Source organism: Podarcis pityusensis (genome assembly GCF_964106645.2).
Source record: "Podarcis pityusensis genome assembly, chromosome: 9".
Lineage (NCBI taxonomy): Eukaryota > Metazoa > Chordata > Lepidosauria > Squamata > Lacertidae > Podarcis > Podarcis pityusensis.
Genome location: NC_138034.1, coordinates 55766683 through 55794202, shown reverse-complemented (window position 1 = coordinate 55794202; position 27520 = coordinate 55766683). Strand labels below are relative to the sequence as shown.

Genomic DNA, 27520 nt, shown 5'->3' with positions numbered 1-27520 from the left:
CAAAAAAGAATTGTATCTGTTCACTCAGACATTACATAAAAGGCAAGTAAAAACCTACGCCATCCCAAGTCCACATATACACACACCATTTTTTCTTTTAGTGCTATGTTTTCACTCCTGAGGAATGAAGATTCTCTCTTGGAATCCAGTGCTACCGCCTCAACATCACTGAGAGACTGCTTCATTTTTTGCATTTCGTCCCCCGAGTTATTCAAAATCTGCTGAAAGTATGAGAACATGAGGGTAGTGTGTAAGTGTATGTATATGCCACCCACCCACCCTGCAAGAATCCCCAGGAATCAAGGACAAATTAAAAAACAACAACCCTGCTTAAATAAAGAAGAAAGATTCAGACGTACTGATGACACATCGCTTTCCCCACTTTCTGTCTTTGCTTCTCTCATAAGATTTCTTAGCTCACTGACATGGTTTTCCAGTGCTTTGATTTTATTGTTTTGCTCCTCGAGCTGCAAGGCTTTTGACATTACTTCCTCCTGATAAGGCAAGAAAGAGGAAAAACACCAGAAGTGCAAAGTGTTTAGGCACACCTTTCCATTTCCCAGCTTGATGGGGGGGGCTTAGGTGTTGCGCAGCATGACATTAAAATTGACAAACCGACCGAAGAAGTCAAGGCATTTAGCTAAGACTAAACAATAGTGTTCCGTTTCATTATACATGGAAGGCCTACCACCACCACCACCAGCTCACCTGCAGATCTTGATTGCAAACTTCAGCATTTGTAATAATAGCCTTTAAGCTGGAAATTTCATGCATTAGTTGCATCTGTGGGGCAATCGAAGCAAAATGGCATAGGCAGTTAGGAAGCACCTTTCAGTCAGGTTTACCTGCAGTCACCCACCACAAAAACAAGCAAGCCCTGCATTCAGCTCCCCTCCAAACCACAGCGGAGCCAAGTTGCTACTATAGAATACATAGCAGAAAATTTTGTGAGCATTCATTGCTTACAGTGGTGAGAAGCCCTGGGAAATAAAGTCTTAACGGCGCATTACTAACAGAGGGCTTTTCAAACCTTCAAAACAAAAAGGGCAGAACACACTGCTAATATACGCTGACAAGTGTTTTTCAGAAGAACAGGTCCACTCTTTTTCTAGCATGCATTAGTTGGGGGCTAATTGATTTAAATAAATTCATATCCAATCCTCGCCTTTCTTCCATGCTGCAACTCAAAAGAGTGGCTGTTTTCACACGTCACAGCAAACCATGCTTTACTGTTAATGCAAGATGGTGCTTACTACACTCCTCTCATAGCACAGCCTACATACCACAATATAAGCACAAAAACAAGTGCCGTTTTGCTTGTTGTTGTTTTTTGCTTTTTTGCAGTGACAGGATTAGCATTTGTTTTACTCTCATGTTGCTAAATTATCTCTAAGGGTCTCAGACTGAAAAGGGTGGAGCATAGATATTTTAACAAAATAAAATGAAACATGAAATAAGAGAGAAGCCTTGGCTGCACGTTGAAAGGAGATGGGATCAAGTGAAATTCTTTTGGCACTACCATAGGGAAGACCATGTCCTTTATGTCCATAGGCCATACTGGAAACAGTGGAAGAAACAGAGCAGAGTAAAGACAACTGTGTAAGACCCAGTTTTGTTGCTGGGGGTGTGAGATGCATCGCTTTTGAGCAGCTAAGGTGGGTCCATCAGCTGTGCATCCCTGTCCCCCTAATGGCCACAGTGATCCATGCCATCACCATTTCCTAACTAGACTACTGCAGTGTCGTACCTGGGGCTGCTTCGGAAGACTGAAAAAATTAGACACTTCTTAAATACAGGTGAAGGGAACACATCTCGTCTTCCCTGAAGGAAAGGTACTGACTGCTAGTCTGTTTGAACCCAGTTTACAGTGCCAGCACTTACTTTTAAAATCTTATGTGGCTCTGAGATCCAATATCACCGGAACCTGCCATTTTACTAGCACCAAAGGATGTTTTCTGCCACCCCCTTTCTAACGAGGGCATAAAATTAAAACGACTGGGTTGATTTGATTTGAGAAGGGCAGTGATCAGGGGATATTCTCTGCAGTGGCACCCTTTTTATTTCTCCAGGCATTCAAGCATGTCTCTTGCTTTAATCCTGCTGATGTATATAAGCACTACTGAGTTTATTGCTTCTGCTGCTTCAATATTTAACTGAGTTCAATTCAGACTAAGTTAGTTGCCATAATCCCATTGCTTTCAAATGGAGTTCACTTAAGTCATAAAACAATGTTCACATTAATTTAAATGAGATCTGCATGCAACAGAGTCAGGATCCAGCTAATTTTGATCTTGTTTAAATGATTTTGTCAGCCACTCAGAAAGTTGTAAAAAGAAAAGATGGTCTAGAAATAGGATTATTTACACACCCACTTTGTCTTACCTCTTGTTCCTTTGCTGTCTCTCTTTCGAGAGCCACAAACTCATAAATTGACATTTTCTCCTTCAGCTCTTTGAGCTCACATGCAATCTGCTCTTTCTCCATTTGCAGGTTTTTTAGTTCTACTTTTAAGGCTTGTTGTTCAGTGACAGCATTATCCTAGCCAGGAGAGAGGCAGAGTGAGATTAAAAGGTTTTACCTACACTTTCAAATTAAATTCCTAGAGAACGCTGAAGCTGACTTACCCTCTCATCTACTAGGGTTTCACAAAGCATGACAGAATCTGCAAAATCTTTATGAATCTAGAAGAAAAATATTTTTGAAAGTTACAAGATGCCTCCTCTGTTACCAAGTTAAATTTCATCTCCTTACCAATATTTTATTTAAACTCATTTTTTAATGGTCGCTTTTCATACCCTAAGAATCTCAAAGTGACTTACAAATATGCAAAAACCTTAATACTGAAAGCACTTGCTTGTTCCTTCAGCAATATATTGGTAGCTCAAAAGTGTTGTTGCCAAAGCCCTACTGAGAGCTAGACAACATTTGTATACTAAGTTCCAGCCACACGCTGGCAAGTTTTGGGGGCTTGCAAAAAACCCTGAAAAGGAGGTGAGCTTTCCAAACCACAGAATTTCTCTCCCCTAAATTCTGCTGACTCAGTTCCACCCCACTGAACCAAATGTAAAACAAGTCATGTTGATCCAATATAGTTAATAGGGAGTAACTAAGAAATTGTTGTTGCAAAAAAGAATAGGAGAGGAAGCCTGCAAAGGGGATACTCTCCGCTCCCATCTTTGTTCTTGGAATAGGAGTGGGAACCTTTTTCATTCCAAGGGCGACATTCGTTTCTCAGCAACCTTCTGGGGGCCATATCCATGAGGTGGGAGGGGTCAGAGAAAAATTGGGTGGCACAATGAATGTAAATTTCACCTCTGGTGCAGCAGGCTAGTTTCCACACACATAAATACCACTTACCAAACCAACCTCAGATCCTGGAATCCATTCCTCTTCAGGAATTGTAACACTGGCTGTCATCCACTGATCATCATGTTCCGAGAACTCAGAGGATACAGCTGAAAGACAACCCATTTTGCCAAAATAAAAGTGTGTATACTTAAGATGCAGACAAGGGAAGTAACAGTACTGCTCTGTTCTGCCTTGGATAGACCACAACTGGAAAACTGGGTCCAGTTCTGGTCACCACAATTTAATAAGGCGATTGACAAACTGGAATGTGTGCAAAGGAGGGTGACCAAGATAATCAAGGGTCTGGAAACCAAGTCTTATGAGGAAAGTTTGAAGGAGCTGGGTATGTTTAGCCTGGAAAAGAGGAGACTACGGGGAGATGATAGCCATCTTTAAATAACTCAAGGGCTGCCAAATGGAAGACAGAGCAAGTTTGTTTTCTCCTGCTCTGAAGGTTGGACTTGAACCCATGGCTTTAGGTTACAAAAAAGGAGATTCCGACTAAACACCAGGAATAACTTTCTGACAGTAGGAGTGGTTCAACAGTGGAACTGACTCCCATGCGAGGTTGTGGACTCTCCTTCCTTGGAGGTTTCTAAGCAGACGTTAGATGACCATCTGTCATGGATGCCTTAGCTGAGCTTCCTGCATCGCAAGGGGTTGGATGAGATGACCCTTGGGATCCCTTCCAACGCAAAGATTCCATGTCTAAGTTCTTGAGACAAATGCAGAAAGATGTAGAGAAAGGAACTGATCTTTGGTTACCTTGGGACCCAGTGGGTCTAATTCTCCCCTGCCATAGGAGAAAGAGAACATGAGCAGCCAAATGCAAGCAGCGAGAGTTAGCTACAGTAGCCTTTGCTAGCATTTGCAAGGAAGCCAGCTGTCCCTAGTGCCTAAAGATTGATATCAGAATCAGATCTCTGGAGCAACCAGGAGATAAACGGAGCATGCTAAGTTATGCCAAGAGCCTTCTTGCCCTTCTCTGTCCTCTTCAGATCTAGCAATAGCATTCAGCAGAATTAACATATGCAGCTTAAACACAGCCTTCAAAATAGCTGCAATAGTTTAACTATGTGCAGCTCACTGTGGATATTGGTTAAACAATGTATTATCCAAGTTCTAACGTATCCCAACCTACAATTCTTCAGCCCATATTTTATATAGCACCTTTTTAAATAGTTTCTACGCATAACAAACTTACACTCTTCCATCTCTGATAGACAAGACAAAGATGTTTTAAACTGTTTGGCTTTTGAGGGAAAGCTTCCCAGGAGACATTCCCCTCCTTCCTGGTTTATTGCTCCTGGAGCCCAGGTCACTCTCCGCTTCCTTCGAACCTTTAAAAAAAATAATCAAAAAAATCAAGGCATGTAGGAGAATTAAAGGAAGTTAGATCTTTTTATAAGCACAATCCCATTTGCTGATGTCTTGGAATTTGTACGTGGCCTAGTGACGACAAATTCAGTTGAAGCTAGCGTTTGTAGGTTCTACCAGAAGCATTTGCAAAAAAAGTTGCAAATGGAGAGGGGAAACTTTCCTAAAACATGTTTGCAAGCACCATAAGCAACTTGAACTCGCTGTGTCTCACTAGTTGGGTGACAAGTAGCAGCTACAGAATTCTACACAAAGCTCTATTTTAAAGGCTGGGAGCCGGGGAGAGCAACTTAAGACACATCTATCACATGCCCTTCGATCCCAGCCCTTGGTTGGGGGCACATGGCATCCTTCTCACGCTGCCCTCCATGAGCCGCAAAGTTGCGCGGGGCCCTTGGTGGTGAGGGCTGGACTGGAGAGCAGCAGGTTCCATTCACCCTCCACCCTCCTGGCACCATTAAAGCACACTCAGTCACTGGTGCCTGTTCTTATACCAGCTTCCCAGTATGAGCTTCCTGCTTCAAGCATGCCTTAACAGAGCTATGTTAAGCTTCCACACATTGGAAGGGCCTTTTCTACAGTGGCACCCTTCTAGTCATTCCCAGGTTTCCCTCGCCCCATTTAGTTACTTAATAACAGCTGCTACAAGAACCACCAGTTTTCCACCGAAGGTCCCACAACACAAATTTTTAAATATTACCTTGAAGTCTTGCGCTGATGCAAAAGAAGGTGCCGTCACCAACATCTCAGTGAGAGCCCTTATTTTCTCCTGCTGTTCTTTTTGAAGAGCGTTCTTCTCTTCAATTATCTGTGCCAGCTGGGATTGTGGTGAAACCTACAAAGGGAAAGCATCGATACCAAAGGTCGAAAGGCACACAATGTTGTTCATAGTAAGGTGTACGTGATTTCCCAAGAAATACAAAAAATACCCTTCATAACAGATTTTCCTAAGACCTGCTGAAAACTTACATACTTTTGGGAATACTTTTACTACCCCAGGCCAAATTTTCAATCTATCTTGGGGTAGTAAAATCCCTCAAAACAAATCCATGTGTGTGGTGCCTGGAGAAGGTATTGAAGTTTACATTACAGAAAAATTTACCCTATCATGCTACATTGGCTAGGATACCCGTGTGCTTTTGTGTAGACCCCTCCTTGCTTGCGAGGACTGTGGTTGTTTGTTTGTATATTACTGTGATGGTAATAACGTACTGTAAGTACTAATGGCTGTGAAGGTTAAACATCAGCATTGAACAATGAAAGCATGTAAGTTCCATGAAATTGTGTCTGCAACCCCCAGTGTGGAAAGGGTTGCAAACACGCAACAACCAATTAATGTGCATCCGAAAGACATGAGATTGCATATGGCGATGAACCTGGAAGTGACCCAAAAACGTTGCTCAGCATGTCACAAAATTGGCATAACAGGTACACTTATACATGCTCCTCCAACATATGTGGGGGCGGGGAATGGAACCCCTGCACGAAATGGTCATCAACTTTATTAAGAGTTGCCATTGAAATTCCACCAGACTCTACCCATTCCAGCCTCTTAGATTTCAAGGTAGACAACTTACCTCTTCTAGACGTCGTTTCAGGTCTTCTATTTCTGAACGATATCTCTTCAGAAGGGCATCCTCAGTTAGAACTTCGTTTACTATGGGGCTATTTTTCATATTTTTAGCTGTACTGGCAAACTAGGAGACATGGGCACATGGACTCAGAACTGCTCTTTGAAGGTGAAGTCAGGAAAAAATTACATTTGTGCAAAATCTCTTTTTGAAAATTACAGAAGTATTGAATCATAAAAATCAACATTTGCTATTACAGTAAATACAAATGGGACGTATTAAACAAAATGTTGCAGCATAACTTCACCTCCCCACAGAAGGGATAAGCCTAGGTTAGCCAATCTGGTGCCCTCCAGATGTTGTTGAACTACAACTCCCATCATCTGACCATGTTGACCATGGCTGATGGGAGTTGGAGTCCTCCAACATCTGGAGGGCAACAGATAAGCTATCAGGAGCTCAAGTAGGCCACCCCCCCAGCTTTTCCTTTTCCACCTGATATTCAAGACTCCATGACTACCCTGAAAGCTTAGTCTTCACAGGCTCTCTTTTTAAAAGAGTTGAAGGGGTTGCTTCTGCAAATGTCAGTATCCATGCTAGCTATTAGAGGAAGTGCTAGACTACTTCCCATTGAAGGGGAAGTCTGATTTGTCATAGATCTATAACTGCAGATACATATACTAGAACAAAGCATGCAAGTTTAAAGAGAAAGGGAAATAATTTCTTGCCTACTTGTCACTTTGGGCAATTTTGCCCACAAACCTTTTCGGGGAAGGAAATGGAACTGTACGGTTTTACCTGGAGTGTGCTAAGAGTTTCTTCTAAGGATGCCGGAGTGACTGTGCAGATAATAACAGTCTTAGCATTTCCACCCAGCGAATTCTGCAGAATCCGTGTCAGTTTGCTATCTCTGTAGTTAATGTAGCCTCTGGTGAAAGAGGATGACCAAAAAAGGAACAAGGAAGTTTTTACTTATTAAGTAGAGGCAAAATTGGCTCAAGAGCTGATCAATTACATAGTACAGAGACAGCCCAATGTGGTGTCTTCCAAAGGTTGTTGGATGACAACTCCCATCAGGCCCAGACAGATGGCCTGTAGTGGTGGGAACTGTAGTCAAACCATCTAGGGATGGTACTACATTGGCTGCCTGGTCTAGAATCAAGTGAGAACACTTTTCAATACAGCACAAAGAACCTTTCTTAACTACATTGTCCTTACCCAGCCTGATCGTCACATAGCTTCTTGATAACTTGGCCCAAGATGGAGAGGCTCCGGTTTATATTGCAACCTTCTTTGAGACGAATCCCTAGGCATCAAACATAATTTTATTTTCAGACAGCTCCTTCCACAAAATTTGTTTTGCTACCATATTGGGAGTTAACATAGTCAAGAGCTCCTGAATTTGATTGCTTTCTTCTTCATTCTCTATTTCACCCCCTTCTGTATTGTTTTTACCTGCCCATAGGCTCACAATCTTTTCAGATGTGAAAATAGATTCCTATTAAGAGAAAGTTTTAGGAACTTTATAGATTTAAGGGCGAAATGGGGAATCACTGAAAAATGCCCATTCTGCTGATAGTTGCCTTCTGTCAGGAGACAGGCAACTTTGGATACTGCCCAGTATTGTTATTTAACAGTTTATGTATAAACTGTTAAATAACAATACTGGGCAGTATCCAAAGTTGCCTGTCTCCTGACAGATTCCTCAATCCTCTGCAGCAGATTAAAGAGGGGCACAGGGTCCTGTGTAGGGTGCATCACCAAAAAAATGTATCTCTCCCCTGTTTTGCCAACCGATTCCTTCTGTCAATGAAAGGACAGCACTGGAGACACCCAATAAGATTTCAACATTATTAGTGGTGTGATAAATTATGCCATTTAACTCAGAAACATTGAATAACTTCAGCCAAAAGGAGAAAGATAACGCTAGAAGGCCTATAACCAAATATTATATTTGTTAAATTTATATACCACCCTTCATCCAAGGATCATGGGGCAGTTTACAATAGTCTCTGCAGAAGCAGGGATAAGAACTTGTGGTCCTCCAATGTGTTGTTGGAAGACAACTTCCATCATTGCTGACCACTGGTCATATTGACTAGGATTGCTAGGAGTTTGTATCCAACTTCTAGAGCACCACAGATTCTTCATCCTTGCCATAGAGAAGTTAGATTTTTGTGCAAGAGTCTACCAGCTGGGAATGTTACATCTGCATCAGTCTTTTGTTCCAGATACGATGAATTTTACTGTTAAGATGTAAATGGCTTACATAAATAAGAGCAAGCATGCCCAGCAACAGAACCCTGGGGGTGGGAATTACTTGTTGGGTTTTTTACATGTTTTACAAGTTAGGATTTAGCAGATTACCAGAAAAGCTCGATCATCATCAGCTACATACCTTCAGCACCAGTCTGGCTAGCTCTTTCGCTTCCTGCCAGATCTACGAAATTCTGAAAATTCAAGACAGACTGTGTTAGACACCAGTCTCACACAAGATCTATTCAAATCACCTATTGATTGAACGACTATATTCCAAACAGCGGCAGATGAAAGCCTGAAAAAAATGAGTTCCTGAGACTGTACATGAGCAGAAAAAGGTCCCTGGCCAGGAGTTTAAATCAAAGGAACAACAATTTTGTACAGCACTGGTCACTACATCTGGGAGAAAATACGTTCAACTGAACAACATTTAACATTTCACGAAAGCGAAAGAACAGAGGAAATGTGTGTTAAAGGGAGCCAGTCAAATTGTAGATTGCATCTCAGATTCAGGATGGTCTGCAACAGAAGAAAAAGGTAGAAGGATGTGCATACTCTCCGATTTGATGTTTTGACCACTTTAAGAAGAACAGACATAACTGAATTTCTATTATAGTCCAAGGAACCAATGTTGGTCTCTCAACCTAACCTACCTCATAGGGTTGATGTAAGGATAAAATGGAGGGGGACAAAATCAAGTAGGCCACCTTAGCTTCTTGAAGATGGGACATAAATGTAATAATAATATGGGCATTGTTTAGTCTGCACCTCTTCAGTATGTTCCAGCAATGTCAATGGAACTTGCTTTTGAATAAGCATTATGACTGCTGTGCCAAACCGTCTGGAAACCCAGAGCAACTGAATTTCTGCTGCTGCTCTTTCTCAGGCAGAAACAGCCCTATTAAACACTTCAGAAGTTCATTAGCCTTCCACAGTCCCAATATATATTTGGCTCTGCCAGCCAGATCTCAAACAGAAAGCACACAAGGCTGGCCCAATATATTTCGCTACCTGAGCCGAAGCAGAAGATGGCACTCCTCCCCTCCCTTTTTGATGGCACCCCTTTCTGTATAGCCAAGTCAACCAGACTGGTGGCAAGACAACATCCTCTACTTCGTCTTAGAGCAGCAGCCTAGCTTAGGGGGCAGAGTGGGTCATATGGCACACAAACCTCTTTCTTCCAAATGTTAAAGCATTTGGGACTTTCAGAGGAAAGGCAAGTTAAGGAGGGACCTGCTAGAGGTGTTTAAGATTATGCATGGTATCGAGAAGGCAGATAGGGCTAAGTTTCTCATAGATCTGGCAGGAAGTGAAAGAGCTAGCCAGACAGCTTAGCTCTCTCATATAATACTAGAACTCAGGGCCAGCCAACAAAGCTAAGATTCAGGACAGACAAGAGAGAGAACTTCTTCACATAGTACATAAACTACGGAATTCACTCACCCAATACGTAGTAATGGCCACCAACTTGGAAGCCTTTAAAAGAGGATCAGACAAATCCATAGAGTACAAGTCTACCAAGGACTACTAGCCATGATGGCTAAGTTCCAGCTCCACTACCAGCTGCTGTGAATCTTAAGTAGAGAAACTGCTGTTACGCTGGGGTCCTACTTGGATCTCGGGCACCTGGTTCACCCCTGTGAGGACAGGATGCTAGAACAAACAGGCCATTGATCTGATCCAACAGGGCTTGTCTCATGTTCCTGTAATGCACACAAGCTGCAGCATCCTTCAATAGTTTTTTCTACCAACCCATTTACAAACCTCAGTTCTCTCTTTCAAAGAACTCACCAAGTGTGATACCATTACAGCGCCGTCATAGCTTGAACTATCAGTCTTCTCTTTGCTTTCAATTATCTTTAAAAAAAGCAAGCAAGGTTGTGAACTTGTTTTACTATCACATCACACATTATAGACCAACAAAAATATCCACCACGAATACCAATTTGTGACATGTGGGTCTATATACTGTAGCACACCTAACCTCAACCAACAGAACCTAGAACTGGCATATCTTGTGGAATGCTCTCCTCAGGGAGGCATGCCTGGTGCTTTTGTTATATATTTTAGGTGCCAGGCAAAAATATTCCTCTTCTCCTAGGCCTTTGGTTAATTAAACTATCAATGGCCTTTTAAACTATGTGTTTTATTGTTTTTGTTTATTATTATGGCATATATTTTTGTGTTTTTATATTGTAAATCGCCCAGTGGTAGAACTGTATTATAACAACAACAACAAATATCTCCCTCTCATATCCTGCCAGACATCAGTGCCAGGTACTAACCAGGAATAGGGAACCTGGTGCTCTCTGGATGTTGTTGGACTCCATCTCCCATCAGTATGGCCAATGGTCAGGACTGGTGGGACTTTGGAGTCCGGGAACATCAAAGAGGGCCAGAGGTTTCCAATCTCTGAACTAAAAGAAATCAGTAAAATAAAAATTCAGGATCACTTACCATACGGAAGATTGCATGTGAGCGGCTACTTCTGTCATTCATATTGGTCTCACCATAGTGTCTGTTTTCTATTCAGAACAAAACACAATAAAGTTGATGGATTTAGAAGTACAGTGGTACCTCGGGTTATGAACAGCCTAGTTAAACTTTTTGGATTATGAACACTTCAAACCCGAAAATGAGTGTTCCGGGTTGCGTATTTTTGGTATACGAACGTACTCCGTTCGGGGGTGCACTTCCGTTTTGAGTGCCACACTTCCGTTGTCCGGCAGCAGAGAAGGGGTTGTCACAGCATTTTCTGCAGCCACCAGGGAGAGAAGCTGTGCACCTGCCAGCCATCTGGCTGGGGCATGCACAACTCCCCCTCCATGCCGCTGTGGGAGGTGCGCACTCTAGGGAACATTTCCCGCAGCAGCGGGGCGGGGGATCTGTGTGGATCCCAGTTCAGCTACTGATTGTTTTTAAAAGTCTGGAACGGATTAATCCATTTTGCATTACTTTCTATAGGAAGGTGCGCCTTGGTTTTGGAACGCTTTGGTTTTGGAATGGACTTCTGGAACGGATTAAGTTCGTAAACCAAGGTACCACTGTATCAGAGCTGCACAGGAAGCTCTGTATGTGTTTAAGTCACACCAGATATTAAGTCTTACTTTCTCCTTTCTGCAGCCAGCTCACAACTTGCTCTGGAGAAACCACCACCTCTTCACTCAGATCTTCAACAAAGATATGCCTCTACAAGAGATTTTTAAAAATAAAATTAAAATAAAATAAAATCACATAACATGACACAGTATTGATTCTAGGTGTTACCTCTTTGTATATAGGCAATGCAAAGCTTTTAGGCAGTTAGCTAACTTTAGGTCAACTTTAAGAAAAATAGATAGAAAAATAGATTTTAATCAATGCAGAAGCAAAATGGGCAGAGTCCAAGTAGGCAACTGTCAACAACATGCTGACTTCCAGAATTTTACTTTCCCTGTTACAAGGCCATGTGGGAGCTTTGGCACTGTCACTTGGAAAGGTAGCGATGGTTACTTACACTGATGTCTTCACGAACAACCAAGGGTTTCTTTTTTTTTATGTTGCTGCACAGTAGGTCCTGAACTCTATCATTGTGGATTTCCATATATGATACACGGAGTAGGAACTCCCTGTCAGGATTCTAAAAGAGTAAAGAGCATGCATGCATCAGCATCCCTAATTGTAGAGAACTAATGTAACATGGCTCCCTGCCCCCTCCACCCCATCCAATGCCATCACTAAAAGATTCCCACCTGCCTTATGAACTATACTACAGATGGGGAACTATGGACCTCCAAATGATGCTGCACTGCAGCTCCTATCAGCCCCAGCTAGCATAGCTGATGGATGTGATGGGATCAGACTCCAACAACTTCTGAAGAACAACAGTTTCCCATTCCTGATCTCTATACAGTCGTACCTCATTTTGCGGCCGGGATCCGTTCCAGAGCCCCAGCCGCTAGCTGAAAAGGATGCAGGGCAAAGCGCCGCGTCTGCGCACGCGTGCGGAGCCGTTTGCGCTTCTGGACATGTGCGAGCAGCAAAGCCAGAAGTAACCTGTTCCGGTACTTCAGGGTTTGCCGCAGACATTCACCGGAATGGACGCTAGACAAAGCAGACGTTCGCGGAGGTATTACTTGTATTGGTTCCACTCACAATACTTATTGGTCAACAAGATTATTATGTGGGAAATGGAAACTGCTATATAGGGGCTGCACAGCCTTTTCTCCTAAGTGGAGCTAAGAAATCATCAAAGCAGGTTCAATATGCAGCTTTGCAGGACTAATGTGGTATCTGAAACAAAGTTCATCTAGTAGAAAAACTTACTCCACAGATGCTATTGAAAACATCATTGATGGCCATCGGTATGATTCCTGGGCAATCTTTGGTGCCCAACATTGTGTAAGTTTTCCCCGAAGCAGTTTGGCCATAGGCAAAAATAGTTCCTAAAAGGAAAAGCAATGGTTAGCTCACACCACTACCCAAATACAGTGCAAGCATTCAAATGTGTTGATCTTCAAGGTACCATTATATCCCTGAACAGCAGACTTTATAATTGAAGCAGCCACCCCTTCGTAGACTTCTGTGGTATTTTCTGAAGAATGAAACACCCGATCTTCAAAAAGAAAGAAAAAGAAAAAGGTTCAGTTCACAGAAATCAAACTCCATCTTCAAGATTTGTCAGACTGCCAACTTGTAAGTTAGACTGGTAGAAGCACACCTGGCTGCTTTCAAAAAAGTTGTTTGCATGTTTTTATGGTATACCAATATTTATGTACTTAATAAAATTTATACTGCACTTGATTGTAAACAAACAAACCCTCAGAGAAGTTTACAAAGTATTTCAGTGCTTATCGAGTGCTTACCAAAGGTGAAAGATTTTGTCCCATCAACCTGAGATATGGTGCATTCCTCAGTTTTCCACAAAATGTTCTGTTTCTCTTCATGGTCTGCATTCTCTCTTAAGGAACAAAACACTGTTAGAGATTCCAGAGTATAGAGAAATTGATGGTGTTAAAGAAATACTTAGACCCACACTGATCTTCTAATTGTCTGGTCCTGAGACTATCTCTGGGGCCCATACTCACCAGCCCTACTGAAGAGGCTTCTCATGAAGCTGAAGGAACATCGCTCGGCTGTGAGTATGAAGGTTGCTCCCTGCAAGGCCCTTTCCACCTGGCCTAGGGGGCGGGACCCACTCACCAGCCCTACTATGTTAAATATGTATTCTGTAGTTTGCCCCCTTTGTAATGTTTTATTTTGAAATCTTTAAGATCATATTTTAGTGTTCTGTTCTGTTGCTTTGACTGTATACTCTATATTTGACTGTCTTCAGATTGTTTTATGTTTTATTGATTAAATATGCTGTAAACCGCTGTGTGATTTTTCTTAAAAATATAAAGCGCTATAGAAATTTTTAAAATAAAAAAAAATCTAGAGATGTTTGCAGCTGTTGACATTATGACAATGTGCAAGTTATATTGAATACCTTGCTGTGCAGAGCATGTGCAAAGCACATTGTAAGCACTTATTTGTATCCAAATTTAAGGGTGGTGGAACCAGTCCTAGGAATGAAGCACATGTGAGTGTTTGCTTTGTCCCTCTGAGAACTTTTAAAATCCAGTTCCTGTTTGATTAAATGCCTTTAAAGTATGCCTGCTCTAGAGTATACCCATACCCTTCTGGAGCATTTTAGATACAATATTCACTTTCTGAAGATTATAAAACAAGTGCACCTCAGATTTACAGCACAACCCTATACACGCCTACCTATAAGACAGATAGCATTTTTAGGATATGGTTTTATTGACACATACTTGTATATACAACCCGAGCATAGGATGGGCTCACAGCATTAACACCCTGGCAGATCTTGCTTCTCCATAAATCTCTAGGGCTGCTCCCTCCCACCTGCTGCCAGAGCTTTGGGATTTAGCGCATGGAGCATGTCAAGCCATCCTCAAGCCCACTCCAAAACTCAACACACCAACTCTAGCTATAGTTTGCCTACTGTTCTTCTGGCTATTGTTGTTCTACTTACAAGATGATGTTGCCTCCAACCAAGTGAAGGTGGTGGGGAAATGGCTACCATTTCCTGGAGAGCAGCATCACCTTAGTGGCCGCTATGGAAATACGGCTCATTCTAAGATGCTGACGATGCCATTAGCCTCACAGATAAAGCCATAGCCCCCTCAAAGAGGGAACCAGGCATTCTCAGTAGTGGCTGAAGGTTCTTGACTTTAGATGGAGAACAAAGGAGGCTTTCTGTCCACCTCATGTCAGCCACCCAAAGGTAACTGGGGCCTAGAAAGAGAATGGCTGCAAGTAGCTTAGCTTACTTATTTACTTAACTTATATGCCACCCTCTGCAAGGAGCTAAAGTGGCCCCCTTCCTCACTTAAACCCCACAATGGCCCTGCAAGGTAGGTTAGGCTGTCAGTCAAGTGACTGGCCCAAGCAAGCTACATGGCCGAGCGAGGATTTGAACCCTGGTCTCCCAGCTCCTAGTCCGATGGTTCCCAACGTGGTGCACACACCCCACAGGGGGACAATTTGAGAATGAGTTATCAACAGTCAATGCCCTTTTAGGCTTCCTCCACGTGAATAGGAGCTCACTTTTTGAGTAATAAGAATTATATGTCATGGGGGAGGGGGGCATCAGGATTTTAGAGATGCTTAGGTGGGGCATGGTCAGACAAAGGTCGGGAACCACTGCTCTAACCACAGCCAGATGGGCGGGGTATAAATAATAAAATTTAAGGAGAGGGGGGGAAGCAGGGTTGGAAGGCCTTTCATGATTATTTTCAACAGCAAATGTATTACCCGCCCTCCACCAAGCCGGGGTTACAGCAATTAAAACACCCAGATTTTTTTCCTTTTAACCCACGCACATTTTAATTTTTAATTTTTTTAAGTGGGGGGAGAAGAAAATAAAAGCAAATAGAAATAGAAACAGAGGACAGTCGCAGGAAAAGGATGTGCACCCTATTGAAGAGTAAGGCTTCCTTCGCATGCATGTTTAGCCAGGCTGTTAAGGCTGCGCACCTCTCCACGCGTGCTTACTTCGAAGTAGACCCCTTAGAAACACCAGGGAGGGGTTACTTCGGAGTAAGCGCGGAGCAAGATGTGGGGGAATTATTGTGCACTTCCATTTTCCCCCGCTCAGAAACTCACCTCGCAATAAGCGGGCGCACCCGCACGCAGACCGTGACGCCGCCTTCCTCAGCCATCTCTCCAAATGAAGCCGCCACCGCCCTCACCCGCCACCGGACCTCAATTTCACTTCCACAGTTTGAATTTCCCCCCGGGACCCTTTTCTATTGGTCCGTTGGTGACGTAGGCCCCGGGACCCTTTTCTATTGGTCCGTTGGTGACGTAGGCGCTCAATCCCCGCCCACAAGTTGGACCGCACTAATGTCTAAGGGGGTGGGCGGGCGAATCCATCTCAGGCGCCTGGGCGAGGGGAGGCGATGAGACAAAGAGCGCTCGACCGTGTATAAAGTACCAAAGGGAATTTCGTCAGATTCGAGCCTCCTTCTTGTCCCTCGGGAAATGAGTGAAAAGGGGGGGGCGGAATACTCCCCTGGCTCCCCCCTTTTCCTTCTTTTAAAAGGGCCGCGGTGGTATTAGGGTTAAAAAGGTTCCTTTGTTGTTTGCCTCCCCTCCCCTCAGTCCCGTTGTCGCTCTCGGGTAGGGTAGGCCAGGCAGAAAGCCGCTTGCTGATTGGCTGGATCGGATTCTCAGCCTTGCGAGCGCGTTGATTGAATGCGTCCGCTTTAAAGCGCTTATCTTGTTCGCGGAAGAAGCTGCTAAGCCTTTACCCCTTTTGTTCTTTACCCCTTTTGTTTGTACAGCCTCAAAACGACGGGGAACTCAAGAACGTATCACGAAAGTAACTGGGCAGCGGTGTCACCCTCCGCCTGTAGAATAAATGGCAGGAAAATCATATACCTCCCCTAGGTCTGGTAGGGTATGTGTGAATTTCGAGGGTCTTCGAACATTTTTTTAAACATTTTTTTAAGCGGCCATGCCAGCGCAAAAACAATTTAGCAGTTAATAGGTGGCTAAGAGGTAATAGCTTACAGCTGCTATTGTGAGTGGTCACCGCAGATGCATACTGTATATTATTATGAGTTTGGCGGGAAGGAAGTAGGCTGTATGCCACACCCTTCTAATAATCCCTGGATCCAGCACGGAATCATTTGCTTGTGTTTTTAACCCTTTCCCCCTGCACCGTAAATCACCACTCCAAAGTACCTCTATCTGCTCCCTGGTGTGTCTAACAGCAGCTATGAGGTGCTGATTTAGATTAATATGCATGGGGAAAATGTTAAAGATCCCCTTCCCTAGCACTGCTACCAAAAAAAAAAAAAGGCAGCCCACAGAGCAGCTTTAAAATTGATTTTTAAGCTGGGAAATCAAGTTACCATTCCCTCCCCCTGCCTTGCAAATGTTCTCATTTGGGCCCCAATGCTACCTGAAAAGTACTGGCCTGCCTTCACGAAGAGTAATTATGATATTTATATATTAAAATGTTTATATCCTACCTTTCAGACCCCCTTATGGTTTGACTCATAGAAAAAACCTGTGCTGTTATACAGTGTGAGAAGGATTAGGACAAAGTTTGTCTATCTGATCATTCAACACTCTTTTTGTTCTAATATTATTAATAATGATAATATTAATGAGATGTATTCGTTGCTTGTTGCCAAGGTCTCCAAGTGACTCCATTAAGAGGTAAAGCTTTTCATCTACTACAGTAAAAGCACCAGTCCCGAAAACAGTAAGACAAAACACTTCTTTGAAATTAATCCAACACCTATCCATTTATTTCTATATATTATACTTTGCTTATTCTAATACATTAGTAGAAAAGTTTATACATGCTTAGGAAAAAAATATTATAGCAATTCTTGCTCTTTGGAGTTTAATCATCATCCTCTTCATCCTCTTCCTCATCCATCTCTTCCATTTCTTCAGCTGCCAGTGCTTCCTCTTGTGCAGCCTTGAGTGCCATCTCTTCTTCCACAGTTGGGTCTGTTGTTTCTGTGATTTCTGGCCCACTAAGGTACTCAGTTTGCACGGGCGGTGGCAACTGAGGGCTGAAATTTTCTGCACTGTATTTGTGACCCCAGCCAATGTAGATGTTATCAAATTTCCTAAAGGAAGAAGTGAAATATCATAATATTACTTGAAAGGAAAAATCCAACTGTCCTTTCTCTCCAAGGCTTGAGGCTGGATCTATATTTATGTATGACATATGGCTACTGCCAAAAGCTTAACTGCAAGGTTTCCTCTGTACCACCTACCATCTGAAAGGTTAATAGCTGGATCCTATGCATACTTACTCAAAAGAAAGCCCTCTTGACTTCAATGGGACTTGCTCCCAGGGCTAAGTATAGGATTGCCACCTTAGTAAAGTAAAGTATGTGAAGTGACATTGCATTACCTTTCCCCAAAATCACAGCAAACGAAGGAAATGCTGTGATCACATCACATCACACCATAGTATTGTTAGTTGTTTGGGGGGGGTGTATGTGTCCCCTTCTAATTTCTGGATCCAGCATGGATTCGATTGCTGGAATATCCAGGCCAGCCTGGTAATGGCCTTCTATATACTGTCAAGTTAGTTAGAAAGACAAAAGGCCAGAGGGGAGAGTTGACTTATGAGAGCTAGAAGCTTGATGCAAAAGCAGCAGGCTGGAAAGTCAGAAAAAACCAGGCCTAATTTCTGCTGGAATTCAAGGCTGTGGCTATAGGAAAAGCAAGAACCTCCTGGGGTGATGTGCTGCGATCCCCTCCATTGTAGGCTCAGGTTGTATAAATCACAAAGGCACCACAGTCTCCACTATGGCTCATTTCCAAAATGATTGGAACAACAATATCATGCTCCTCCAATTAATTGATATAAGAATTGCACATTACAGTTCAGGTGAAATACACTCACTGCTTGCTTCTCCTTCCAGATAATGATGAAAAGGAAACTTAAGGCCAAATGAAAGACGAGAAGTGAACATTTAACCCTTTCGCTCCCTTCCACAGCCTTGCCAAAAATGGCTTCCCTGAAATTGCTATTAGCATTTCAAAAGAAGCCTCTACTGGCATCAGTTCCTTGGAAATCCTAATAGCAGGGTATAATTTGAAATATTTAATGTGATTTGATTGGATTATTAAAATGGAAAACTTAATAAAAATGATTTTAAAAAAAGGAAAACATAATAGCCGCTTTGGAAAGATTATACAATTAGAAGAAGAAACAACAGATTATCAAGCAACCCAAGTGATTTCTGCTTTTTACCTTCCAATAGCAAAGGCGTAAGCCCCAGGCCATAAATTGGCCTGAAGAACTGCAAGGGCATATTGAGGAACTAAGTTTGTTGATGTCTCTGCTGACCATGGTGGGATGTTCTGAATGTCTGTTTAAGAAACAAATTTATTCTTGGTTACTTGAGAAAAATTAAGTAAGAGATTTTGCATGTGTAAAACTTTTACCTGAGGATAAAACATGCTACAGTACATTTCTTAAACAGTGTTCTTAAATCACCAATTTGATTTTGAAGAAAAAGCAGCATCAGGACAGTGAGGGATGTTTTCAGGAAGGACGGGAATAAACAAAAATGTTGTCTAATGTGAAGCACATACAATATTAAGTCTTCCAAACTGGCTCAAACCCTGAACAGGCACACTTCTCTTACATATATCACACCATTTGTAACTTTATGTTGATATTAACCTAAGGAAGAAAACATGAGTATGGCTGTCTTTCTGAGAAAAATGCTTTCAATCTTTTTAGTTTCACTGATATTTCAGTGAGAATGCCCCCATGTTCTTTGAATGGACTGAGACCAGCAATGCTAAGATAGATTGATTAAGCCAATGATTTACTGAAGATGCCCTGATAAAAATGATCTAAACATACTGTATCTTTAAATTTCCTGAAATTTTATGTGATTCATTGCACCTGGGGATAGCCTTTAGGGTTCTGCCAACAGTATCAGTATCACCTATCCACAGGTGCAATGAATCACATAAAATTTCAGGAAATTTAAAGATACAGTATCCAACATCTAGCAAAGAGAACACAAAACAGTAGCCATCTTATCAGAAAACAATTGAAATCTAATTCAGTATTCAAACTCCCCGGGTGCAGGGATTTAAACAAGTAAATCAGTCTGGTTTTTTGTTGGCACAGTAATTTAAGATGATCTCTCCTCATCCCAAATTTTCTCTGATTAACCCATAGGACTGTGTAAAGTAGGTCTGTATCTGCATGATGGTGTATTACAAAGTGCTCAACTAGAGGTGCCTCCATGACTTGATCCTAATGTGGGATCGATGCTCTCCTATACAGAAATTTTGTGTGATTCATTGTACCTGTGGATAGCCTTCATAATGCTACTAGGGTTCTGCCAAAAGTATCAGCTTGCTACACTTGTAAGTGATTGCTGATCCATGGCTAATTGATGTACCTTTGGGGACAATTAATTTGGTATGTATTTATTATGGGTTGTTTATATGCAGGCCTGTCATTTCAATCTCTGTTTTGTATTTGAATGTAATGTATTTCATTTTATATCATTGCCACCTGATGAAGAATTATCATTGAAATAGTTCATTATCCTGGAAGAACTGTTCTGTTTGCTGCTGTGCTTGGAGTACCCTACTGCTACGTTCGGAGCACCTATCACCTTACATTTATAGGCTACTGACCTTGGAAAGGCATTTTGCCTCCATTTCAGTGACTTACCATGCCTACCATTCTTGTTTATGGAACACTTATTTGATACCTGTCATTTGCGACTCCATGCACATATGCACATATCATATCTCTTCTGTTTATGAATTTTGAAACAGTATAATGTTATAAAGATTTTGTTAGTATTGCTTGTTGTTGTTGTAGCCGCCGTGTTGCTTGTTGTTGTTTAGAGTGTCATGTTTTGCAACACGGGATTTTCTTTGGCTGATAAGAATGTTAGCATTAATCTACATTCCAACTGAAGTCCCTGTTGTTGCCTTACTTCCATGTTTGATTGAGGAAAAATGAGTTCCCCTTTTTTAAACTATACTATTAAAAATCACTATGAAGAGTTGATTCGTTTTAGAAATACTATACACTTAATGATCTACAATCCCAAACCACCACCTGCTTTCTGCACTGCTTTCTGCCAATGCCTCCAAGTCTGTAATATCTGTAAAGGAAAGGGGGGAAAGCATCAAACATGTCTGGCCACTGGTGTACCTGCATCTTCAGAGAGTGGCGTGAGAAGTGGGGGTCCTACTTCTTGTGATTCTTCTTGTTCATCTGGTCTCTCCTCTTCCTCATCCTCCTCTTCTTCTTCCTCTGATTTTTGATAGGGATTAACCCAAGTACAGCGTCCCTACATCCAATATACCATGGGTTACAAAGCAAGATTAATGTGAACTCCGTTAGCGTCCAGTCAGGCAATATTCCTTTGCTAATAATATGAAACCATGGGCATCTTACAAAAAGGAAGGAACAGAGGGAATTTATACTCGATGGGATTCTTAAAGCACTCTTTATTTTCCCCCCATTTCTCTTTGTGAGTGTTCATTTTTGTGTTAACCTCCATCTCTGCTATGCCTTTTGAATGTAATCCCATGCCCTGCAAAAGCAGAGCAGCCTCTCATAAGGCACATGTGGCTTTCCTCCTGTTTCTGCTGGCTTTCATGCACAGGCCCCAATATGAAATGTTGAACTTGCTTCAACTGGAGGACACTACATGCCATGGGCCAAAAGGAGGACTAAGCAGCTGGGTGCTCTAAGACAGAGTGTTATCCATCTAGAGCAGAGGTGGGGGAACCTTTCAGCCCAAGGACCAGATTCTATTGTGTATGGGCAGAGCCAGAAACAAGTGAGCAGAGCAAGTAATGTAGATGTTACCTTTGTACAGCTATGTGTATTCACACATTGCTTTATTTTCTCCATCCAGATGAGCAACAGGCCTCATCAGAGTTCAAGGAGACATTCCAGTGAGGGAAGAACTTGGGGTGTGGCCTGGAGAGTGTTCCAAGGGCCAGACAGACAGATATCTGGCTCCCCAGCCTGATGTTCCTGACCGTTAAAAGAGGGCTGGGCAGCAGTGGAAGATGGGGAGTGGGGAAAGATACAGTTGTAGCTTGGTTGTCAAACAGAATCCATTCCAGAAGTCCGTTCAACTTCCAAAAATGTTCGACAACCAAAGTGCGGCTTCCAATTGGCTGCAGGAGCTTCCTGCACGCAATCGGAAGCCGTGTCGAACGTTCGGGTTCCAACAAACATTTGCAAACCGTAACACTCACTTCTGGGTTTGTGGCATTCTGGAGCCAAAACGTTCGAGTCTCAAGACGTTCGGGATCAAAGGTACGACTGCACTGATATTCTTTAACATCAGCCCCCTACCCACCCATCCCTTGTAAAAGCAGAGGCCTCTAAGAGGGTGTTGTTTCTGGGAGGTTACTTTTATCAGGACTAGGCACTGCTGAGCCTATACAGACCATCAGGCTGAGTTGCTGCAGCTGTTCAGGACACTCGCCAAAGCAGCCCATCTGCATTGGTGTTGGAAAAGGGAGGATATAAGGCCATCCAGTTGAAACTGATGGATGGTATAACACTGTTTGGGCAAGCAAGAAGCAATGAAGACAATGTTTCATCTAAATATATTCTTCGTATGATTGTAAGATGTATTTATCACTATTTATTGATAGACGCCTTTATAATAAAAAGGCACTTAATGAGCCCTATGTGATGCTCTGTAAACTCCTTAAGCATACCTGCATTAGAATATTCTGTACATGGTGGACCCAGTTGGCAAGGGATTCTACCAACTCTGGCACAGAAATAGGCTCAAAGTCAGGATTTTCTTCATAACTGTCCCTTCCAGCTCCTCCCTCTTCCTCTTCATCTCCTTCCTCTTCTCCAAATTGATAAAAGCCCAATGGGCTGATCTGGGTCGCTGCTGAAATGCGGGCAATCTGGGCTCGCAGGTAATTGGACTCATTGCCTGGGAAAGGTGGGTAACTCACAATGGGAGCATCTAGTCTTCCAGTGAAGTATTTCTTGATCTTCCGGGCGTTCACTATCTGCGCAGGTGTCACATGGGGTAATCTCACCCAGGGTTTCCCTGGTTCATTGCAAACAAAATAAGTGTATTTATTGGCCCCGGTTCGATTATCTTCTTTTGGTATTACTGGTGGTGGCTTGTAGTTCGGCTTTGGTGGCTCATCTTTTTCTTCATCTTCCTCTTCATCCTCATCTCTGCCTTCGCTCCCCTCTTTTTGTCCCTCCTCAGCCAATTCCTCCTCCTCTGCCTCTTCCTCCTCCTCTCCCTCACGGAACTCAATTTCAGCTACAATATAGTTTGCTTCAATGCCTAGGATTTTGCCCCAGAAGCGACAAGTCTGGATGGGATGTGTGTTGACCAGCTGTTTGAGGGCCAGGAATATGTGGTAATATTCTTCTAAGCTCAAGCCAATTCCAGCCTGTTCAAAATAGAAGGCTGTCTCCATGACGTTGGGTAGAGGAGTTTCTGGCTGGAGGGGGGGGGAAGTGCCAAAATTAGATAAGCATAATTATAAACAGCTTTTATTTTCAATAATTATTTACTTCTATACACAGCGATCCTAAATTTGTTTGCAGTCCAATCCTGTGCAAGTTTACTGAGTTCAATGGGATTTACTCCCAAGTAAGTGTGAACAAAATTGAAACCTTGCTTGTATGTATGCAAATTAATGGGCCTGAAAAATAAGCATGTTAAGGCTATGGTGAGCTTAATAATTAAGTTTAACCAGACACAAATTCCTTATGTTCCTTCTACAACAATGACTGAGCCCAGTGGTTCTGACAAGGACCTTTGAGCTTCCAAGACTTACAGAATGTTGAGAGAGAGCTGAGGGTGAGAGAAAGAAAACAAGAAAGGGGAATTGGCCTGTTCTAGCTTTTAACAGTTTATTGCTAGCATTCTGAATGGGGAAGAGGAGAGTTCAGCAGGTGTCAATGAGTTTTTCAGTTTTTATTTGTTGCAGTGACTCACCAATTCCTCTTCCATTTCTTGGTCTGTTCCTTCTCCACCACCTTTCTGGAACAATGTCTTATACATTTCAGCCAGTTCAAAAGTTGGATGTTTCTCATATTCGTCTCGGAGAGTGTCCAATTTCTTCTGGAACCGAGCACACTTCACTTCCTTACTGATGTTCTCAATTATGTCAGCTGGGTTTTCAGGTCGCTCATCCAGAATCTTGGCCAGCATGTCAGCAAGATGGTCATACCTATGAAATTAGGAAAAGAGATGCCACGCCGTCCCAGAGGAGACATGTTATCAGCTTACTGCAGTGCATTCTGAATAGAATTGGTTTCATATATTTGTGAAAGCACAATGTATTCTCTAAGACAGTGGTTAGGAAACTGCAGCTCTCCAAAAGTTGTTGGACTCCAACTACCAGCAGCCTCAGCTAGTATGGCCAATGGCCAGGGGTGATGGGAGTTGTAGTCCACAGGAGAGCCACAGGTCACCCACCCATGCTCTAAGCATTTTCTTTGGAGACAGCATTTCTGTTGTAGGGAAATCCTAATTGCAGTATTATATTTGGTTGCTGGATTGGTTGCAATTTCCTACTTCAGTCTAGAGAGAACTGTGTGAAATGATGTGCTGATCTCACAGGCAGCTATTGGACAGTGCCCATAATGCAACTCCTGGCAATTGGCACAAGTTTCCCACATCAATTTGTCACGTTTAAAATGAACAATTATTTATCAAGTACTGTTAAATCTCTTTAAAAGCTATGTGCTCCATTGCTTTAATATTATAGTGTGAGGGCACTCAGTCCACCGTTAAGAAACAGTTACATTTATGAACAATGTTATCCTCTCTGCCATAATGTCCTGCCATCTGAGAACCTCCCCCTTATTCCAGCCCTAAAGCACACAGAGGGAACCATGTCTTTGGGTTTTTTTATGGTGAATTACTGTGCATTCCTATGCATGTTTACTTGAAAGTGTCACTGTGTTTCAAAGGGGCTTACTCCTATTTAAATGTGCAGTGGATTACAGCCTATAAATTCCATCTGCTCCCCATCTTGCTATCTCATCTACAGCAGGATGAGTCCCTTCCTATAATCAACTATATACAATGAAAGTATAGATATATAAATTTTTCTGCTGTTCATATGCCCATTCCACGTAAGCTGAAACATAATTGGTGGGTGCTTTGGCACATAAGGCCAACAAGAAATTAGCGGAACCTGCAACAAAATCACGCAGTGTGCAGTGCATCTGCTTAAGCTTCCATGGCCTCTTCCAAGTTCTGCTATTAGGACTACAATTCCCATCATCAAATCACAGAATTGTGGAGTTGGAAGGGACCACAAGGGTCATCTAGTCCAACCCCGCCCAATGCAGAAATATTTTGCCCAATGTGGGGCTCAAGCCCACGTTCATGGGATGAAGAGTCTCAAGCTCTACCAACTGAACCATCCTGGGGCTAATGATAGTCAGAGCCCACGAACACCCAGAGGGCTATAGCCATTTCCCCAGCCCCAGGATCACATCCTATGAGACACGTATTCCATTTGGGCGGACTCCTTTGCTACCCACATTTTGCCCAGTCCCACTTGACGAGATTCTTACTTTTTTGGGTTCCATTTCTACCCATACTCACAAGCTCACACCGGTTTTGAGGCTCGTCTTCAGCAGGTAGGCTTTGGCATTCTTTATTGCCAATGCTCTGGGTCCTGGATCCGGGATCTGGTCTTCCATCAAGGTGGCCCCCAACTGGTAGAGGCCGATGCCAGGCTCGTGGGCTTGGTAAGGGCCGTGAACTAAGCTCTCCTGTTGCATGATCTGGCTGCCTCTCGACACCGGCACGTGGAAACTGCCTCTTGTGACCGGCTGCTGCATTTGGTCCTGATACATGGCTCCCATGGGGTCTTGAATCTGAGGGAGGCTTCCCCTGGGCAGGGTGGGCGGTTGCAGCAGCTGGGGCTGTTGCTGCTGCCAAGGCATGCCGCCCCTCGCCTGAAACAGGGCGCCCCTCGCCTGGTGAGGCTGGTACATGCCGCCTCTTCCGTCTGGCTGCTCATAGACGCTCAGCCTTGGCTCCTGGGGTTGGTACATGCTGCCTCGTGGTAGCTGATCCGGGTATTCACCAGAAATGGAGCCGTCCTGGTCAGGGCCTTGGCCTCCCTCAGGTTCAGAAACCATTGGAGGGGCTGCCTCTGGCTGCAGGCCCCCGGGGTCTGGCTGGCTGGGCTGCCTGGAGGGCTCCTGCTGCTGGGGGTTCTCCCCATTCTGAGGCTGGTCGCCTGGAGGATCTGCCATGGGGAAGTAGGAGACCTGCTGCCTTCCTTAGCTTCGCCCTCTTTCTCCGTCTCTCGCTAGCAACGGCTCCCCCCAGCAGCAGCAGCAGCACGGGCGTTGCTAAGGTAAACCTGACACCGTTGCTAGGGGGAGCGGATTGGTCGCGACGCCCAGAATGGGAGGAGCCACAAGGAGAGCAAACGGCTGCTGATGTTGGAGGTGGGAGCGGGAGGGAAACCCGAAGGCTCATCCTGATAGGAGGGTTGATGAGGGAGGAAGGGGGAAAGGTCCCGCCTCCTTGTGCTTATCAGGAGATATGTGTGAATGAATGCTTTGCCACTCAAAGAAGCAGCTCTTTGGTTGACGTCTGGGTAGTTGTGCAGCTTGGGGACGGGAGGGAGACCCTAAAAGTAATTCCTGTTCATATTGATTCATATATGAATCCACAATAAAAGAACAATGAAACAAACACAGAGAAACATATTTATTATTATGTGTATGTGTATATATACAGATATATATATACACACATCTATATATGTATATGACATATATAGAGAGAAAACACAGAGAGAAAGATTGTGCTACGTAGATTAAGTTTTTATTGTTGTACACTGCCCTGGGATCTTCGGATAAAGGGTTATATAAATGGAATAAATGGCAATTTATTTCTGAGGATCATTTAGTCCAACCCTTCTGCAAGGCTGGAATCTGCAGCTGTCCCACATAGCTATCAAGCTTGCGACCTTGGCATATCAGCACTATGCTCTTCACCAACTGAGCTATTCATGCATTCGGTTTTGTGGGTCCCAATTCTATGGAACTCCTGGCTGAGATCAAACAGCTTTGTGGGATTTCAGATCAGCAGCCCTGGATTGGGAAGTTTTTAATTTGTGATGTGTAGTTGTATTTTTATATTCTGTTGGAAGCTGCCTAGAGTAGATGGGGCAACCCAGTCAGACAAGTGTAGTATTAACAACAACAACAACATCATCAATAATATCAATAACAACAACAACAACAACCCAAAGTTGCACTCCAACTCCAAGCTTGTATGAACCCCAAAGCAGGAAATGACAGGTTTCTTTAGTCAGGTGACAGCCCTCATTTGGTGTAGTGGTTAAGAGTGATAGACTCGTAATCTGTGGAACCAGGTTCGCGTCTCCGCTCCTCCACATGCAGCTGCTGGGTGACCTTGGGCCAGTCACACTTCTCGGAAGTCTCTCAGCTTCACTTACCTCACAGAGTGTTTGTTGTGGAGGAGGGAGGGAAAGGAGATTGTTGGCCACTTTGAGACTCCTTCGGGTAGTGATAAAGCGGGATATCAAATCCAAACTCTTCTTCTCCTCATTTAAATACATTCCTGGGTAGGCCATCTTGCAAACCACTTTTTAGGACAAGGTCAGTTCATGCTACATGAATTCTACATTCCTCATAAAGAAATAGATGTCAATTTGTAAACAAAAATACTCTATACTAGCCACACAACCTGGTTCATCTGATGAACTAATGGGGAAGTGTAATCTTCTAAGTGCTAACTGCGGGCAAGACCTTTGTATCCTCTGTAGCTGCTGAGTAATATCATTTGATTGCATTTCCTTCAGGCGCTAAGACACTTGCTTGGAAGAGCCTGAAAACCCCCAACAGAGGCACAATTATTTGCCTATGAGTCTAAAAGGCTTTTAATTGGTACTTG

The 27520-nt window shown here is 43.1% G+C and overlaps 2 protein-coding genes and 1 long non-coding RNA gene across 7 annotated transcripts in view; 1 reads left to right on the top strand and 2 right to left on the bottom strand.

Moving 5' to 3' along the window:
- Positions 1–15855, bottom strand: part of CENPE (centromere protein E) — a 38465-nt gene extending 22610 nt beyond the window's left edge. For 2 of the 5 annotated variants that reach the window (XM_081020267.1, XM_081020269.1), the window contains exons 1-20: positions 15708–15855; positions 13400–13494; positions 13060–13149; positions 12861–12979; positions 12052–12174; positions 11663–11744; positions 11013–11080; positions 10347–10412; positions 8695–8746; positions 7515–7602; positions 7095–7224; positions 6303–6422; positions 5426–5560; positions 4553–4688; positions 3358–3455; positions 2625–2681; positions 2383–2538; positions 709–783; positions 360–494; positions 87–221 (exon numbers count right to left, since the gene is read on the bottom strand). In XM_081020267.1, coding sequence (XP_080876393.1) covers positions 87–221; positions 360–494; positions 709–783; positions 2383–2538; positions 2625–2681; positions 3358–3455; positions 4553–4688; positions 5426–5560; positions 6303–6422; positions 7095–7224; positions 7515–7602; positions 8695–8746; positions 10347–10412; positions 11013–11080; positions 11663–11744; positions 12052–12174; positions 12861–12979; positions 13060–13149; positions 13400–13494; positions 15708–15763 — 2016 coding nt within the window. In that variant the 5' untranslated portion in view covers positions 15764–15855. The remainder of the gene's footprint in view (positions 1–86; positions 222–359; positions 495–708; positions 784–2382; positions 2539–2624; positions 2682–3357; positions 3456–4552; positions 4689–5425; positions 5561–6302; positions 6423–7094; positions 7225–7514; positions 7603–8694; positions 8747–10346; positions 10413–11012; positions 11081–11662; positions 11745–12051; positions 12175–12860; positions 12980–13059; positions 13150–13399; positions 13495–15707) is intronic. The other 3 variants (XM_081020268.1, XM_081020271.1, XM_081020270.1) reach the window with 3 other exon arrangements.
- The window catches only part of LOC308485094, an 840425-nt gene that overhangs the window by 32387 nt on the left and 780518 nt on the right, over positions 1–27520 (top strand). The window lies entirely within an intron of this gene.
- LOC308485948 (radial spoke head protein 6 homolog A-like) lies at positions 17331–25941 on the bottom strand. The gene is made up of 6 exons (XM_081022172.1): positions 25187–25941; positions 23564–23798; positions 22305–23063; positions 20773–20911; positions 18832–18949; positions 17331–17692 (listed from the first exon to the last, which is right to left on the bottom strand). Exons 1-6 carry the CDS (start codon positions 25843–25845, stop codon positions 17461–17463), a joined length of 2142 nt encoding a protein of 713 aa, XP_080878298.1. The 5' UTR covers positions 25846–25941; the 3' UTR covers positions 17331–17460.